The sequence below is a fragment of the Vanessa cardui genome, chromosome 10 (genome assembly GCF_905220365.1).
Source record: "Vanessa cardui chromosome 10, ilVanCard2.1, whole genome shotgun sequence".
In the NCBI taxonomy this organism is placed as follows: domain Eukaryota; kingdom Metazoa; phylum Arthropoda; class Insecta; order Lepidoptera; family Nymphalidae; genus Vanessa; species Vanessa cardui.
In genome coordinates, this window is record NC_061132.1 from 5,372,209 (window position 1) to 5,390,479 (window position 18,271).

Here is an 18,271-nt window from a genome sequence, read left to right on the forward strand (position 1 = left end):
TAGACATATTACATATTGAAAACTCACTCACGAAATGATAGCCGCAGTTGAACATTCATACATAAATGCATATCTACATAAATATAACCTGCTAAAATCTTATTATCCTTATTAAAATTATTTTGCTAACGCTCTGTCGCTACTTTGACAAAGTACCATCTCATTTTCATAGTACATAGACTATATATGTATGATGATGGTGCTTATTATTTCAATAACAGCTGTAAATGTCTATTTGATAATTCTATAATCAACAAGCAGAACAAATCGCTTTTTTAATATAGTACCTGGGCTATAGTTAATAAGAATTAATATATTATCTATTGAGCCAGTTCTTGTTTACTAGTGTCAATAAATTTTGTATAATTGTTTATATCTATGTTTGTTATTTATTTTAATAAATAAGTATGTAAATGGAATAAAAGACTAAAAGTTACATTAGGATTTTTATTATTATTACCTTATTCTACATACACTATTTGGTATAAATCAATTTGCAGATATTTTGTATCTTAAATCTGATGTTGATTTTGGTATTCCATTTAATTTGAAATTTATTGGATACATATTTTCCTCGGTGGCGAAAATCTTTTTCAAAGCTTCTCTTGCAGCCATTTCCTTTGCTGTTGGTACTGTTTCACCAAAGCCTAAAATTGTAATTTTTATTTATACAACAAATATATCAGTTACATTACATTTATGTCGAGATGGCGCAGTGGTTATAACGCATCTTAACTAATGATTGTGGGTTCAAATCCAGGCAAGCATAACTGAATATTCATGTGCTTGATATGTGCTTATAATTCACCTCATGCTCGGCTTGAAGGAAAACATTGTGAGGAAACCTGAATGTGTCTAATTTCAATAGAAATTACACATTTGGCAAAGTGTAATCCACCAAATCGCATTGGAACAGTGTGGTAGAATATGTTCTAAAACCTTCTCTTCAAAGGGAGAAGAGGCTTTAGCCCAGCAGTGGGTAATTTACAGGCTGTTGTTACATTTATGATTGATTCGGTAATGTTTAAACAGTAATTGTGATGGTTAAAAAAGAGTTTCCTTTTTACCAAAAATTTTTATGGCATTCTGAAAATAATCTAGATGACACCTAAATATAATATCAATATAGTAACACCAACCTGAAGATAACATTTTCTTGTCCAAATAAAGACCGACTCTGTAACAGGCAAGTAATGTATTCTTTCCAACTTCACCAATTAGCCTGGGTTCTAATTCACTGCCCGTTTTTGATATCAAATCAGTAAGCATTGTCCAAGGATCTTCAATGTGCCAGTAATCATTAACATCTTGACCTGACAAGTATAAACAAGAAGAGCATTGCAAGTAACACATTTATATGCTATTCAATATGTTATAACAATTATGTGAAACAATCAAACCTGGGAGTAAAACCCACTCTTAATACCTCCACTGGTGCCAGGAGGACTGGTCAATATTTTACCCAGAGGATCAGAATTACATATGAACCAATTTCATCCTTGCCACCATTCCACAAAGTCACTCATTATTATATATTAATGTAAATAATGCTTATGAATGACTGGTGTAACATATTAACAAATTGTAAAGAATCAGACACAAACCCATTTTTTTTATTTTGAACATTGTATGGTGTACATTGCACATAAGTTTTATATTCAAATATTGAACCTAGTTTTATATTGAGTGTAATTCATATTTACCTTGTAACTGTGTGATCACAAAGTCTCTTACAAAATGTGCAGTTTGTTCTTCACCGGATGATTGTAATAAGGCTCCAACTAAAGCTTTGAATGTATTTGCTAGTATTTGACGTTCAACGGGATATTCCTATAAACATTTCAAGAAAGAATAACTAGATGTTATGAGGCATACTATATGGATATAATTTAGAGCTATGATAGGCCATTGATTGAAATAAAAAAGAAAGCTTTGGTCTGGTAGGGGAAAATTTAAAGTTTCCTTTTTTTTTAATATTGTCAAAGGAATAGATAACCACAGCTTACTTACAGCAGCTAATATGATGTCCTTTGTACCGAGGTGCAGGGATATATTGGCAAGGACACTCTCACTCATAAGATGATCTTTAATACCAAGTATACCTTCCACTGGGAACTTAGGTAAAACTGTTTCCAAATACAGTTTAATATATTCTGACATAAATTTCTCACCTGTAAAATATTTAAAAAATAATGTTTATTAGAAATTTTTATTCTAGTGATTGATGTACTTTGGCAGCAGAAATCATACAAGACAACAATCTATTTTCTTGCAGTAATATTAAACAAGCTTCTACAGAAAGAAAGGACTTTAATGATATGACACCAAAAAAATGATTATATTTGGTTAAGGGTATTTTTAAATTGATTATGCAATTAAATATGCTGAAATTTTATTATTTCTGTCTTAATTATTGAATACATATGATTTGAATACATTTGATTTAGGCATCTCTGTGTTCATATTGACTAGCAAATTTAATATGTTATGGATTTTAACATTAAAACCTGATAGTTACTAAAGATTTTACAATATTTACATACATTATTATATTTTCATTAAACTTTACCTTCTTTAACTAATTCCCTATTATCTTTCATTTTTAAATCAAATTCCATTTCCTTTTGTTTCATTTCCTCTTTAATTACATAGGACCGATCTGTAAAAGCTTGAAGTAAAAGATCCGAATCAAATTCTTCGTTGAGACGCTTTCCGAATGCGTATAGTTCGGCTTCCAAATTCCATTCTAAGAATGTGTTTCTAGGATTCGTGATTTTTCCGCCTTGCTTTTTTTCACGATACTTTAGTTCTATTAAAGTTGGTGATACCCAACGATGTATTCTCCGACCTACGAAATAGTATATAAAATGAAACAAATTTAATCAAAACATTGAAACGTATGTTTATCACACATGAATAATATTATTAGTGGCTTACCTTGTGTATTGACAGGAAAATTCAAAAAAGTTTTGGTTAATAAGGGTGTAAAACGTCTTACAAATGCCATTTTATAGTTATAATAATGCACTTATGAATGTTAATGAAAAATAAACATGGCTTTGTACTAAAATTATATTCTTGTACTGTTTTCGTAATCTAACAGTAGTGACTAAACTACAAAATAAATATAAATTTTATAGGTTATGTTATTTAATTTCAGCTCAATTTCTCGAGTTTGTGAAATCCGACATACACTGACAAATGACATTGACATAAGGTTTTTTTCATGTTCTATATTTCTCAAAAGGATGAAGGTATATGTCATACAACCCAATGAGAATAACAAGAATAGAACAGCCGCTCGAAACCCCGCACTCTATACATACTATATAGGATATAAACTTCTACACATCTTTTCGATAACTTCCATGTGCTTAATCTGTATTTATAATTCATCTCGTGCAAACATCAAATATATACAAAACATCGTGAGTAAACCGGTATGTGTCTTATTTCAATGATATTCTGCCAAATGTGAATCCACTAGCCAGCGTTGGATTAGCGTGGGGTAATATAATCCACAACTTCAACATACTCAAGCAAGCACGAGGCCCGTTGCAATTTTTTTCGAAAAACGTTTGATCTGCGAACGACTTAAGTCTAAAGTAATAAAAGTAAAAGAACATTTATGTTACATTTTTGTGAGTAAATGATAGCCTAGTAGATTCTAAAGACCCTTCTTGGCTCTGGTATGTACAAAAAGTCAGATATGAGATTGCTGCCAATATTAATAATATTGACAAGAAACTTAATAAATTGTGAATTTTTGTAATGAGGGTATAACCTTGCTTTTCTGCTATATTATGTACCACAGATTAAAATACAAGAAAGTGATGTCACTGACCCCATTGCAGCGCCATATTACCCAAGTAGCGATTTTGCGCGTTTTTTAAATATGGAATTTTTAATATGATATTTTTCGGTAAATATGTACTAGAAATGAGAAAACAACAACTTTTACTGGGTTTCTTAACTTCTACTAAATAATATAAAATGGATTTTAAAAACCATTCAAATAGCCTATTGAAAACTGATTAAACTACACATTTTTTTTTAAAAAACTACTCTCAGGCAGAGAAGTGTGGGTAAGTATGCGGGGCACCCTTTCACGCGGGTCCGTAGCAATTGCTACTATCGCTACGTGATTTATTCAGCGTTCCTTATTATGTAATAAAACTCCTGTTTTTTATTACAGTAAAAAAACCATAATAAGTATAATATACGACAATTTATACAAAAATGTAAAAAATTATAACAAACTCTATATCGTATACAATACAAAATGAACACCAATTATTGTTATTAAAAAAAACTCTCATCTTTGAGTTTTTGTCAAAAATCCTCTCACTGAGTTAAAGAATCCCCTCTTTGTTTTATTAATTGGAATAATGGAATGGTTGCTGTAGAAGGATGCTGATGTATCATAAAGGGTTGATGACATTTCTAACGCCTAAAAAATAAATTAATTGAACAATAGCAGGATAAACTTAAATGGAATTAGTGAGTACTAATACTTACACCCAAAGATGTGCTTATGAAATAGGAATCTAATGAATTGTTTTGGATTGGCAATTTATGTATCCTCTTAATATCCTTTAAATCAGATGATTCACGTGATCGCATCACTAAACAGGACAACAACCTCTGTAAAAATGGCTTCTTCATTTTAAAATCGCCTGAGCACGGAGGTGGCTTAATGGAATAGTTAGAACCATTCCTACTATCTTCCTTTGTATTTAATGAAAATGCCGATGTACCAAGATTGGGTGTAACGCATTTCCGTGGCCCTGAAAGCAAATTAAATAATTATAACAAACGTAACTACTTACCTATGATAGGCGCAAAGGAAAATTTTGTCTTGATTTAAAAATAGTTCGATCGAGTTAGTATGAAAAAAAGGAAAGTCTTTGCATAAATTCCCAAGAAACAAAAATGTAGATAAACGTTAATTTAATGAATTTGTGAAAAATCCCATCGATGGAATATATGAGAAAAATGCATACAAGGTAAACTTTCATACAATGTTTTTTTAAAAAAAAAAAAAAGAGTATTTTTATGACATTATGATCAGACGAAAGTTCTAGTAATACACAAAGGCACCTTTGTATATTGTTCGAAGAGTCTTATCTTCTTTCTCAGCATTTCTCTCGTATAAAGGCTTATCCGCGTCTTTTCCAAATTGCATTGATGACATTGAAACGTGTTTCATGTACCCAACGCTTGCGTAACGAATTTCCATGGAGGACATAACATGTCGAGATGCACACTTCTTTTCATTTTTATCTTTTTTAGATGTGCTTAAAATACTATCATTAATTTCTCTATCGCTTTCCTTAAAGGTCAGCTTATTTTGAAATTGTGGGTCATATTGACTTCCGACGCACTTAAATATGACGTCTGTCTGGACTTCACAATGGCAAAGCAATTGTCGTTTTATTTTACGTTTAACTTTAATATTTCCTATGGACACAACATTACAATGTTTGATACTATATCGTTTTCTTTTTTCCGAACTCAATTTAGTTGATACAGTCTGTTTTAATATTCTCTTTACTTTTTCATATTGTTTCTTTGTCAGTGTTATTGATCTTTTTTCATTATTTTTTTGTTTATGTGATAAAACTTTATTTTCGTTTTCAATGCATGGAAGAATAGAAGTGTGATTTTTTAAAGGCACATGATTTGCCATTATATTATTAAATGTGTTCCATCTTGTTTCCATTTTTTTGTCTAATGAGATATTGTTGTCTTGTATTTTTGTTTGAGCATAAAATATCTTATCTTTTATTTTTTCAGTATCAAATTTTAAATCTTTTTGGACTTCCTTTTTAATTTTTATCGTCATGATTTGAGTTGAAGGAAGTATTTCTTTAACACTGTAATTGTAGAACAGAAAAAAATATTGACATCATGTGGTAAATAATTAATGACTTGTAATTATTAAATGTAATTAAAGACTACTAATGAAAAGTAATGAAAAAAATAATAAAAAAGAACCGTTGTTTACGAATACAGCAATCTCCAGTTTCATATTGGGGACAAATCTAAAAAAACAATAATGAATAATTACAAAAAAATAGCAGTTTAAAAAAAAAAAAACATTAAAACAAGTCACTTCTTTGGCACTGATACCTTTGGTTCTTTCCGATCTTGGTAACGTTGGTAATTAGTATCCCTTAGCACACCAAGTAATTTTCTAATTTCTTTATCTCTTTCATCTGGATTTATTAAGGAACAGTTGTCACCTCGGAAATGTTTGCTCGGGGCTGACGAAAGGAAAAGTTCTCGAAATTTAAGTTAATTATGTAAGTGGCTATAAGAATGGATAATTAGGGAATCTATTAAATAATAGAATATTCTTCTATAATAGCGCAATAAGAGCCAGAGTGACCTTGTAATTAATTAGGCATCCAATGTAACCACTTAAACTTATCCCTATTATTGCTCAAACATTGTTATAGCATGTAAATCTTGAAACCGCAAAATAATATAATATTCATAATTCATATTACGAATTACTTGGCATAGGAACAAATTAGTCGAATAAACATTCTCACCGAAACCATACCCCAGTCTTTCATAGTAAACTTATCTCATTAAAACATTAACACCTTAATTTTATAAGGTATTTTTTTAAAAATAAATTACGTCGATTCAAGATTCTATAGTTGTCAAATTTGTATAATTAGATGATATGAAATAAAAAATTCAATGAACTTACAATTGATCAAATTTGTTGGTTTTGGATTTTGCTCTAATCTAGAGTTATCTCGCCCGTCTCGCCTAAAATATTTTGTAATGTTAATATGCTATCAATTCCAATATGTTTATATATTAAAGTAGAAAGATCGGTAGATTTTAGCATCAAGTAACCCGAATATTAATTTAATAATTAAAAAATAAAAATAAAACTTCTACTACCTGTGACAAATTTCAAGACTATCTTTCACTTTTAATCCCGATTCAGAAACCAAATTCGTAGGAACATTGCGACATTGCTGAAAAAAAAAATCGAAAACAAATTTATCTTAAAAAAGACCACATCTATATACGTTAAAAATCTTACCGGTGTGTAAAGCTTATTTTTACAACATTCTTTGTCATCATTCTCTGATAGTAATAATTTTTTCTTTGATTTTCCACCATTCTTTTCATCATTTCTTTTGTGAGACTGTGTTTTTAATGTTTTTCGCACAGTCAACCCAGTATCAAAATTACGTTGTTCAAATAAAACATTATACTGTTCTTTATCACCATTAATATCTACGGTTATTTTTGAAGTATCTTCTTTCGGATCAAATAACTTATTATTTTTAAGAAAAGTGTCAACCAAAGCCTTTTTAACCTGTTCTTTATTTGAATTTCTAATATCATGTTGTTCTTTTCGAATATTTGTTTCCGTTATATATTTAGACGTATTATAAGTATTCTGAATTTCATTCGATTTATTTGCTGATTTATCAGGACTTGCTTGACGGAGAGGACTTGTTCGATTTGGTCTTATATTCGTTCTTGTTTTTGAATCTGTATTTTTATATTTCGCCTTGTTAACAGTCTCAAATACGGGAGAAGGAGATCTACTTTTGTTCAATCTCCGATCAACAAAACTGTTATTTTTCGTTTCTGTTCTTGGCTTTCTTTCACTCTTAACTTGGGCATTGTTCACTTGGTGTATTTTACTAAATATTTTATTCTGCGGTGAGTTTTGATGATGAATTATTTTGACGGGGCTATTTTTGATATTTTCTTCTGAATCCTGCCTTGGATAAACTGATATCACGACTATTGGACTTTTGCATTGTTTTAGTTCAATATCTTCGCATTCAGTTTCAGAAACACGTGCTACCATGTTTGTGCAATTTGTATCATTGCAACAACATTGCACTGTTTTATTTTTGAATCCTTTCACCGGTTTTTGGTTTGAAAAGTTAAAATTTACTTGTGTAGCCTGCGTTGCCTTTCTGAAAACAGCATATTTTATCACATTTTTACACATCTTTAGTTCTGTTATTACAATGAAAACACCTTAATCTATTTGAATTTTTGTATTGCCATAGGTAGGCGGACGCGCCCATGGGCCACCTGATGATATGTGGTCACCACCGTCAATGACAATGGCGCTGTAAGGAACATTAACCATTCCTTACATCACTCACTCTATTCTTACATTATATATGTACTTGGCTTACTCTCCCTATTAGGAGAAGGTTTGGAACATATTATACCACACTGTTCTAATGCAGGTTGGTGTAATTCACATATGGCAGAATTTCTTTGAAATTAGACACATGCAGATTTCCTGACAATATTTTCCTTCACCACAAATACGAGATGAATTATAAACACAAATTAAGCACATGAATATTCAGTGACTTAAATGAAAATCAATTATTGAAATATTATAAATTAATATGAATGAATGTAACATTCTATCGTCATATGTATTATGTTGTAAAGGTTTTTTTTATTGTAAGATCGGACAACATCATCAATTATCATCATCAACAGCCCATTTTCGACCACTGCTGGACATAGGACTCCCTAATTGCACGCCACTGTGATCGATCTTCGGCTACTCGCATTCAGCTCCTACGATTTACTCAAGGCGGCCCTTACGTAAATCGTAAACAATTTTCCCTTTAATACTTAATTTCGTGATATAAATATTAATAGTAATTTGATTACTAACGTCTCTGAGTTCCTGTTAGTTTCATTCTGGTAAAAGCTCATATTATTGTCCATATAATTCGTCTGTACTGAAATAATGTTAATTTCAATTCACATTTTTAATTCGATGAATTAAATATTAAAATAATATTAAGTTACATTATAACTTAAAAGTCTTACTAGGTTTGTCGTTCAACGTAGCAGCACAGTTTAAAACATAGCGGTCGTCTTCTGTCAATCCAAGTTGACCAAAAATGGTCACTCGACTTTTACGACTATTAACGTCGTTTGACTGATTATTTTTACAATTTGAACATTCGCAGCCCAAGCATTCATTACGAGTTGTATTTGTCTTATTCTGTTGACGTCTGTTTCTTTCCATATTTAATGGAACAGTTATATATTTTTCGTTACTAAAAAGTTTTTCATATTTCGACTTATTAAAAGAATTAATACTATCCGTCGTTTTAATATTATGTAACACTCTGTGATTTTTTTTGGAAAAACTTCGATCCTTGTGATTTTTAATTGAGTTTTCTAGATTTGAGACGGAGCTTTGAACTGATTTGACGATATTTTGATACCTTTTATTAACTGTAAATTTTGTAGAAGTTAAAATTTCTATATCGGACACATTAGATCGCTCGTATAGTTTTTTCGCTTGTCTGTTAATCTTGTTTCGATATTTATTTACAATATTATATCCACTTAGATTTTGATTTTTCTCTTTATATATAAAGTTTGTGTACGAATCGTTTGTCCTTTTAACAGGGAAAAGAAGAAAGTCCAGTGAATCTAAAGAAATAAAACATATGCATAGTAATATTATGAAAAAAAAAAAACAAATAAATCAAAACTGACTCAAATTTTTCGAATAATCACTGTTTTCGTCCATATTGCAAATTTAAAGTCGTATTAAGTTTATACCCGTTTTAATATATTTCACCAAGTTTTAGATAAATATAGTAAAAAAACGTCTTTGAGCCTTCATATTCTTGACTTTTATAAATGTCAACTAAAATGATCGCTTATAAACTTTTATGATTTTTAATGACTTTTTCGTACAATCAACCTCCTCCATGCCTTATCTCTTTTGTATTACCTGTCATCCGTTTAGATTATGGATCTTTTTAATGAATTGATACCGTAATTTTTCATTATAGGAATGTTATTATTATTTTTATTTTTGTTGTTCTATATACCATGATTATTTCAGTATAATTCAAAAACACTATGTAAACTATAACTTTATCACTGCATATAGCTTCACAACAAGGTGGCTTTTTATTCGTCGTTCGGCCGTTTGGCCAGTGCCGTTTAGTAATACTTTTAGTTTGTACGCTGAGTGCGTGCGTATAACAGGCCATGAGTGAGTCAGTGTGACTCCATAAAAGTTGAATCTTAGTACCCAAATATGAGGGCGCATGTTCATCGTTAAAAAAAATTCATAGCCAGGGTCTACGAGCCAAAAAATTGAACTAGAAACTACGTTTTTTAAAAAACGTTTACTAAAAGTATTGACGAAAACTTCCTTTGAGGAGGATTATATGTTACAGTTATTTAAGAACTGACACATAACATGGCATAGAGCAATTGCATACAATTTAATAATCTTTGTCAAATCGATATAAAACTTTTTATGGCTAAAGATTGAAAATTCATTGACATTAAGAAAACTTCAAACAATGGGTACAAAGTAAAAATTATAGTTAAATATTTTCAAATTATAAGTATCATGTTAGCAGATCGACTTAGAACACAGATGGTCATACCCGTTTCTAAAGAGACATATTTTAATACGAAATGGAAAAGTAATAGGGAACGCCTTTGTGCCTACGATATGCTTTACCATCCTCCCGATTATAACCCAAAGTCTGCGAGATCTGATCGACAAGAACCAAAAATTATACGACGTAATATGTGGGAACAAGTAAGTTAAATATACTTGGTGTGTTCCTTCCACTCATCATTTATTCTAGGGCCAAACCGCAATACTGTTCTGTTCTGTTTGAAGGATGAGTGAGTAAGTATAACTACAGACACAAGGAGCATAACATCTTAGTTTCCAAGGTTTATGGTGCATTGGACCTCTAAGCAATTAAAATGTCTACAATGTGTTGTGCCAATGGTGTAATGACCATCAAGTGACCAATTTGTCAGACTGCCAAGTTAAATAACGTCTAATATATTTTTTAATTATTATATCGAAAGTGAAAAGACCTCATGCCTTTTTAGTGTCACTCATTTTATTTATATATTTATAGTATAAAATTTGATAGCATATTTATTTTAAAATAACATTTTTTAAGGAAGAGCACAAAGGCATTGCTTCTACAACTCACTTTCAACTTAGTAGACCAAAGTGGAAGCCATATGATTTGCCTACAAAAGAATTTGTAAGAGCACAAGGTACAGTCTTCTATACCTATATAAGAAAGCTAAATGATACTGATTAATCATGAAATCTCAGAAACTATAACACCTACAAACTTGAAATCTCGCAGGTGTTTCATTATAGGGTGTAGACAATCCTAGATTCTACAAAATATCACTCCTAATTAAGCTAAACGACTGTTGGAAATTTGTGTTTTATAAGTTTTGCGAGGATACAGCCTCAGGATAAACTAGTATAATATAAGTGCAATATGGTTTCAAAGACTACATATACAGACTTTATAGACTAATCAGACAAATAAATTATTTCGAGAAGCCTAGGAGTTGGCCCACTGGTTAGAACGCGTGCATCTTAAACGATGGTTACGGGTTCAAACACATTCAAACACCGCTGAATATTCATGTGCTTAATTTTGTGTTTATAATTCATCTCGTGCTCGGCGGTGAAGAAAAATATTGTGAGGATGTGTCCATTTTTTTAGAAATTCTGCCACATGTGTATTTCACCAAACCGCATTGGAATAGCGTGTTGGAATATGATCCAAACCTTCTCCTCAAAGGGCCAGCAGTGGGAAATTTACAGGCTGCTGTTAAGCCTAGGATAACAACAAAGTACAATATACATATTTCAAATCAATTTGAATTCATTATGATTGGTTAGAATATGACGTTGTTAGCCAATCAATGTTCTAAAGTAATGGTCATTTGTAACTTCTTCTAAGATGTGTACCCAAAAATGGCTAAGATAATTGAAAAAAGCTTCTTAAGTTTCTAATCTGGTTCATTGAAATCGTTCTTAAATTTTCCCTAAATTCCGACAATCCCATGACATATACAAACTTATGTATGTAACTTATTACATTTACTTTAACTCAAATTTTGTTTCGTCATTGCAGTCAAGAACGAGAATGCCCATATGCGAATAGGTGGCGTACTGGAATGGACCGTTCTTCTCAATGAAGGCAAACCAAGTTTATGCAACCAGTAACTCAAAACCCAGTAAATACTTTCAATTGCAATGGCGTATTTTTGTAGTCGATTACCGAATTATAGTATTTATAATATACAGAGTGGATCCGACGTTATCAAATTAAACGACGATTTATACCCGTTACTATAAAGTTTATAAAATTATCGAAATTTTCGATTGAAATAAAAAAGTGAAATATTCGAACTAAATATCATATGCCGAGATGGCAAAAGAGACGTTTATTCTATTCATTGTTCCAAGCAAACCCAACCCTACACATAATATGTCCTATCACAAGACCCCAGTATCAGTACCCCTCTCTTAAGAGCACTTCTTGTAAAATAAGTAAGCAAACTCATTATTCCATCTTTAGTAATTGTCCCTCTACTTATCCTTATAGTTTTCCTATCGATCAAAATATTGTACTGCATTGGAATTGTTATTGAAGGGCCCTTCAATTACAATTCCAACTTCTTAAAAATGCTAGCTAAAGTACTTCTAAAGTATCATCTCACTTAGTAATGACCCTTTACCGTCCGACGTTGCTCAAGACTTATGACAACTATCTATTTATATGTTTGATTTCAAATAAATTTATATAAATGAATACCAATGTTGCTAACTCATGGCTAAATTTGCATTAACTAAAAATTTTAATTGAATAATTAAGATACGTAGAAGAAGTAAGGAGTGAAAAGTGAAACAGCAAAAAAATATATGAGTACCTATATAGTAAATTGATCTCCCCCGACTTCAAACAACTTGTGGTTGGAATCAGATTCCCCTGTCTGAATAGGCTCTGTTTGGGTAAAGACTTACTTTTCTAAATAAATAAAGAAGAATACTCTGAGACGATTTTATATTTAAAACATTTAGTGTAAATTTTCGTAAAAAGATTTTTTTAAAATAGACTGGGAAGCTCTGTCGTAATCAAATCAATTAATTGATCATTAGTGAAATATTTTAAGAATTTTTACTTCAATTAGTAAAACAACGCATACTGTATCATTATCTAGACGATGAGACCCTATTACGTCACTTAAAGTATATTTATTAATCAACCGGTATTTAATCTACTAAACGATTACTCTATTCGTGACAATTAGTGACATTCGAGTTGTTAAGAGTTATTAAATATAAACCACAAAATACTTTTAAATTACAAAAAATGAGTTTTAATATTGAGTAAGAAATAACAAGTATTTCAAAACTATATTATCTGATCTTCTTTTCGGAGTTTCGTTCTTGAGCTTTTTTTTTAAATCAAAAGTAACGACGGTATCACAAACACTCATGCCCAAGACAACATAGAAAACTAATGATATATCTACATCGACTTGGCCGGGAATCGAACCCAGGACCTCATATTGGCGTACCCATGAAAATCGGTGTACACACTACTCGACCACAGAGGGCGAAACAAGGACCACGGAATTAGGGTGGGTGTTATCAACATCCTACAGGAATAACGCATGTTTATATAATACATCATGTTAATGGAATTCAATTTATTTATAAAACAGAATCCGGCAAACTTGGTACTGCTGAAGTTAATACCTTTACATTCAAAAAACGGGATGGTAGCTCCGTTTCCTGAAAATAATGTATATTTTCAATCTTCGAGAGAGGTATGAGTAAAGTTTAAAAACATAATGAAAGGTATTCGATAAGCTGTTCAGTTTTGGCGTGACCACAGGAAAAAGGGATTCATTTATAAATATACAACATCAAATTCCTTTATTCAACTTTTTTCTATATTTTAAAATTGTTTGTCAAAGTTCATTGACCTGTAGAACACATGCATCATAACCGATGATTGCGGCTTCAAAGCCAGGCAAGCACCACTGAATTTTCATATGCTTAATAGGTATTGAAGGAAATCGTGAGAAAACCTGCCTGCGACTAATTTCAACGAAATCCTGCCACATGTTTATCAACCAATCTGCTTTGAAGCAGCGTGGTGAAATATGTTTTAAACCTTTCTCAAAGGGTCCTCTCCCTTATCCCAGCAGTGAGAAATTTACAAGCTATAAATGTATATAATAATGTATCGAAGTTTATTTCGGAACGAACACACGACGCTATACGCTATTTAGGGTATTATAAAAATAGCTAAGCTTTCAACACGGATGGTTCATTAAACGGCTCATCATTCAACTAATTAATAAAAGGTGTTTTATAAATAAAAAAGACGAATAATTTTTAAAAGAATTTATAAGAAAAACACAAAATAAATACATAATCATTGAATATATAATATGTTTCTTCCTACACATGATTGGTTAGTAGTCAGATAATATTTATTGTTAGTTTATACTACACTACCAGTACTTCATAATTAAGTCGGATTTTATACTTCCAAAACATAATTTCATATAATAATCAGCTTCAATATTGTTACAAAACGGAATGACTTAATACTTTTCGAATCACATACAATTCACATTTTCGTATAATTAAGTTTAGGACTTTATCAAATTCATACGGACATTTTAAATCAATTTGAGACATCCACGAACAATTTTCTAGACATCGAATTGGAATTAAGTACAAATAAACGCCAATAAATAATCGCATAAGCAAAAAATAGAAAACGGACGATATACACTCAACCTAATTATATTGGAAATGTTTATAACAAATGCATGATTAAAATCAATCGAAATCGCAACAAATCTAATACATATCTTTATACTTAGCACCGCGGTGTCTTTTGAGATTGACGAAATCCATACAAGCAAACTTATATCTAATAAGATTTAGTAGACCTTATATAAAAATGGATTAGTTTGGCATATAATGTATATGGTTACATAATATAAATTAAAAAAAAAAATGATTATACATTATAATGGCAGGTTGAAATATATTTGTAAAAAAAAAAAAGAATGGAACGTCAAAACATAACAGTTGTTTCTCTTTTGTATAGGTCGGTTAATTATTACGATTTATTTATTTATCAGTCATAATATTCACAGAGTAAAAAATACACCCAAATAAAGTTATTCAACCTGCCGTCTGTTATTGTTTTATTGTTCGTCCTTGTCTTTGGCGCCATGCTTGAGTATGCGCGTAAACTCGACGTAGTCGAAGATACCGTCCCGAATCGGAGCCTCACGAAGCATTTCATCGACATCGTCGTCCGTGAAACGATCGCCCATCGTCGTCAACAATTCACGGAGACGTTCCTCTCCAATAACACCTGTATTCTCTTCGTCGAAACATCTAAAACGTTAATTGAACATTTTATTTACATATTTCGACAATTTTCTTTTTGAGAAATAGTCTGAAAATGTTAATGACCTTAACTCATGCTACAGGTAAATTTACGTCTGACTAGGTTTACATTTGTAATCAAACATATTTTACAGAAGTAATGGGGCACAGAGGGTCAACTTATAACATACTTTTTTTAAAAACGTTAAATATATATATAAATAGAAAGTTAATTGCTATTTGTATCCCTGACATTATTGCCAATAACATAACAAGTGTATCACTTAGGCTTTCATTATCTTACAAGATACATCCTATTAAAAAGTGAAAAGTGTTGCCATGCTAAGGTGTCATTACCTTACTCATACAATTAATTATCAAATACATTATGATAACGAGTTTTGTTGGCATGTTAAGGCACCATTTAAATTTACTATTTTTTATTTGTTATGTTTTCTGTATCCAAAGAAAATTTAATAAACTGATTGTTTTGAAAAATTTACATTGAAATAAGTTATGTCACGTAGAATATAGGCTATACTGTATGTTTATGTGTCATATATTATTGATATATTATGTATTACATCAATATTATCCAGAAATACGAATTTATAATTTTCAAGTCAACTATACTGGTAACTAACTAACAGATACACAAAAACCATCATTATTATATGCATATAATATGTATATAATTGGTAGATAAGTCACATGATCCATTTCTATGCTTGTGTCTAATGATAACTATAATTATTCTGCTTGAACTGCAGACACTAATTATTATAATTACCTATTTATGGTATACTTGCATTATAGAACTCTAAAATAGTTTAGCCATTAATTTCTTAATGAGACACCTTCCATTTTATGAGTAGGCTAAGGTATCAGGCAAATGTTATTTATTCAAATACAATTCTTTAACTTATTTATTGTTTTTAAAATAACACTTTCCAGGCAGCTGATCTAACTGGTAGGGGAGAATATTCCATTAAAAATAATGTGAGAATATTCAGAACATTCCCTTTTAGTGGACATTGTCAAAAAACATGTTTGATTAATATAAGTACACTCTTCGCACTGAAGAATGTATGGTGAAACAATCTTTTACCAATCACAGAACTGACTTCTGAATTTTTTTTTGGCAGCAGCAGTGTCATTATTTTTCTTCACAATAAAATCTATACCATAATTTTGTATTCTTACAATCTACTTAATCACGCTAATTTTCCGCACAAATGATAGTAGTACATATTAACATAATAGACAAATATATCTATATTATAGAATTCTCACCCAAAGGCATTCTTGATAACGTCCTCTGGATCAGTACCCTGTAGGCGCTCACCGAACAGTGTTAGGAACATGGTGAAGTTAATGGGACCCGGAGCTTCATTCATCATACCCTCCAAATATTCCTCCGTTGGATTTTTGCCTGAACAAAGTTATCAGTTTAAATACAATTTATTAATTAGTAAATATTTTAGCTAGTTATACAAAATTAATTAATCATAAATTATATAAAATAAATTGTTATATACTATATACTATTGGATATAAAGGATTTAAGGCTAAGTATAAAGAGGATAATGAAATATCAGTAAGACTGTTGTTTATTAAAATTGACAATTTGATATACTTGCTACACATTTATTTCACAAAGACAGCTTAAAACAGCTAATTATTTATAATTATGTTTAATCTGCTTGAAACTCAATGTATCCCTAGAACAGATTTGTTAAGCATCACTTGCCCCCATGTATAGCGTAACATTATTTAGTCTATAAGCCTCAATAAACAAGCTTATCAACACAAAAAGTGATTTTTCTTATCTAACTGTTAGATCCTGAGATTAGTGCATGCAATGCAATTAATCAATCCATCAACTGTTTATCTTTATATATAATAAGCTGATAAATTTTCTGGTTTATAAATTCAAATGACAGTACACTAAGAATTCAAATAGCAGCACTATTATGTAGAACATATAATTAATACACAAAATTCACTAATAACTACTTATTGATGACTTAAATTAATAGTTCTTACCTAAAGAAGCAAGCATGTCATGTAAATCATCCTTATCAACGAATCCATCTCTATTCTGATCAATCATGTTGAATGCTTCTTTAAACTCTGCAATCTGTGCTTGATCAAACATAGCAAATACATTGGATGTGGCACGCTGGGCCCGCTTCTTGTTGGTGCCACGACGACCAGCTGTCTTGCGAGAGGACATCTTAGCTATAATCTAATAAAAACAAAGTACAAATTAGGAACTGTCTTCAATAGAATATAGACTATATGTTAAATAAATAAATCGTAAGCGAACTTTTAACGAATGAAGAACAATGAAGACTACCACATTATTAATAATGAAGTTGAACTAAATCACTAAATACCAATTTTCACTAATGCACGTATTACTAAGAAGCTGAGTCACCCCAACGAATATATTTTTGTTAAAAGCTTTCAAGGAAAACAGCTGCAATGTATGTAGGACACACGATGTCACAATTCAATCTCAACTAGAATACCATAAAAGGGACTGAATTTATATTTGTCTGCAGCGGAGGTACAAATGTTATCGTAACAAACGAATTACTATATAGGAGTTTTTTAGTTAATTTGTAATACTTACTTATTAAATTTGTTAAAATAAAAATATCACTACACAAAATATGTATTAACACTTTTATAGAATCTAAAACAGTAATTCAAGAACTGAATTAATAATAAAACAATCAACGTATAGTTCGGTTTAACGTTCGTTCCGATGACTAATACTAAAAAATACCTAACGAGCAAAGATAACGAATTTTTATAGATAAAAGTTGTCTCTCGTAACTTGTTGACCACAGACTATTTTATATGTGTACCAATGTTAAAAAAAAAATCAATATAGAAATTTTATATTTTTTCAACATTTATCATAGTTCGTAATCATTTAGTTAATTAAGTATATTAATCATGAAGAGCATAGAGCAAAGCTCTTGCTAACGTTAATAGAAACTGTCAATATCAATA

General features: G+C 30.7%; 4 protein-coding genes across 6 annotated transcripts; 1 reads left to right on the forward strand and 3 right to left on the reverse strand.

Annotated features, from left to right (window-relative positions):
- Positions 1-432: 432 nt before the first annotated feature.
- On the reverse strand, positions 433-3,206 carry LOC124532822 (39S ribosomal protein L44, mitochondrial). Its single transcript, XM_047107907.1, has 6 exons — positions 2,938-3,206; positions 2,570-2,848; positions 2,011-2,171; positions 1,704-1,830; positions 1,140-1,313; positions 433-647 (listed from the first exon to the last, which is right to left on the reverse strand). Exons 1-6 carry the CDS (start codon positions 3,005-3,007, stop codon positions 490-492), a joined length of 969 nt encoding a protein of 322 aa, XP_046963863.1. The 5' UTR covers positions 3,008-3,206; the 3' UTR covers positions 433-489.
- A 1,089-nt stretch (positions 3,207-4,295) lies between these two features.
- On the reverse strand, positions 4,296-9,454 carry LOC124533007. The gene is made up of 10 exons (XM_047108162.1): positions 8,848-9,454; positions 8,690-8,756; positions 7,067-7,961; positions 6,922-6,998; positions 6,722-6,783; positions 6,133-6,266; positions 5,998-6,044; positions 5,101-5,876; positions 4,519-4,787; positions 4,296-4,450 (listed from the first exon to the last, which is right to left on the reverse strand). Exons 1-10 carry the CDS (start codon positions 9,047-9,049, stop codon positions 4,316-4,318), a joined length of 2,664 nt encoding a protein of 887 aa, XP_046964118.1. The 5' UTR covers positions 9,050-9,454; the 3' UTR covers positions 4,296-4,315.
- Positions 9,455-10,081: 627 nt separating this feature from the next.
- On the forward strand, positions 10,082-12,061 carry LOC124533101. The gene is made up of 4 exons (XM_047108265.1): positions 10,082-10,093; positions 10,340-10,597; positions 10,977-11,076; positions 11,958-12,061. Exons 1-4 carry the CDS (start codon positions 10,082-10,084, stop codon positions 12,047-12,049), a joined length of 462 nt encoding a protein of 153 aa, XP_046964221.1. The 3' UTR covers positions 12,050-12,061.
- Positions 12,062-14,227: 2,166 nt separating this feature from the next.
- On the reverse strand, positions 14,228-18,072 carry LOC124532986 (myosin regulatory light chain sqh). 3 transcript variants are annotated; one of them, XM_047108130.1, is made up of 4 exons: positions 17,886-18,072; positions 17,294-17,495; positions 16,541-16,679; positions 14,228-15,256 (listed from the first exon to the last, which is right to left on the reverse strand). In XM_047108130.1, exons 2-4 carry the CDS (start codon positions 17,481-17,483, stop codon positions 15,061-15,063), a joined length of 525 nt encoding a protein of 174 aa, XP_046964086.1. In that variant the 5' UTR covers positions 17,484-17,495; positions 17,886-18,072; the 3' UTR covers positions 14,228-15,060. The 3 variants fall into 3 exon arrangements, with proteins under 3 accessions (XP_046964086.1, XP_046964087.1, XP_046964088.1); XM_047108131.1 differs by lacking the exon at positions 17,886-18,072 and adding an exon at positions 17,577-17,772; XM_047108132.1 differs by lacking the exon at positions 17,886-18,072 and adding an exon at positions 17,607-17,750.
- Between the last annotated feature and the right edge of the window lie 199 nt (positions 18,073-18,271).

Excerpts from the sequence above, each read along its gene's own strand:
- LOC124532822 (XM_047107907.1), bottom strand. The coding sequence starts at position 3,007 with ATGGCATTTGTAAGACGTTTTACACCCTTATTAACCAAAACTTTTTTG. Across the intron at positions 2,849-2,937 it reads TTTTCCTGTCAATACACAAG|GTCGGAGAATACATCGTTGG; the intron begins GTAAGCCACTAA and ends ACTATTTCGTAG. Across the intron at positions 1,314-1,703 it reads TGTGATCACACAGTTACAAG|GTCAAGATGTTAATGATTAC; the intron begins GTAAATATGAAT and ends TATACTTGTCAG.
- LOC124533007 (XM_047108162.1), bottom strand. The coding sequence starts at position 9,049 with ATGGAAAGAAACAGACGTCAACAGAATAAGACAAATACAACTCGTAAT. Across the intron at positions 6,267-6,721 it reads ACCAACAAATTTGATCAATT|CCCCGAGCAAACATTTCCGA; the intron begins GTAAGTTCATTG and ends TCCTTTCGTCAG. Across the intron at positions 4,788-5,100 it reads TCTTCGAACAATATACAAAG|GGCCACGGAAATGCGTTACA; the intron begins GTGCCTTTGTGT and ends ATTTGCTTTCAG.
- LOC124533101 (XM_047108265.1), top strand. Across the intron at positions 10,598-10,976 it reads GACGTAATATGTGGGAACAA|GAAGAGCACAAAGGCATTGC; the intron begins GTAAGTTAAATA and ends ACATTTTTTAAG. Across the intron at positions 11,077-11,957 it reads AGAATTTGTAAGAGCACAAG|TCAAGAACGAGAATGCCCAT; the intron begins GTACAGTCTTCT and ends TCGTCATTGCAG.
- LOC124532986 (XM_047108130.1), bottom strand. The coding sequence starts at position 17,483 with ATGTCCTCTCGCAAGACAGCTGGTCGTCGTGGCACCAACAAGAAGCGG. Across the intron at positions 16,680-17,293 it reads TGACATGCTTGCTTCTTTAG|GCAAAAATCCAACGGAGGAA; the intron begins GTAAGAACTATT and ends AACTTTGTTCAG. Across the intron at positions 15,257-16,540 it reads GTTATCAAGAATGCCTTTGG|ATGTTTCGACGAAGAGAATA; the intron begins GTGAGAATTCTA and ends TTAACGTTTTAG.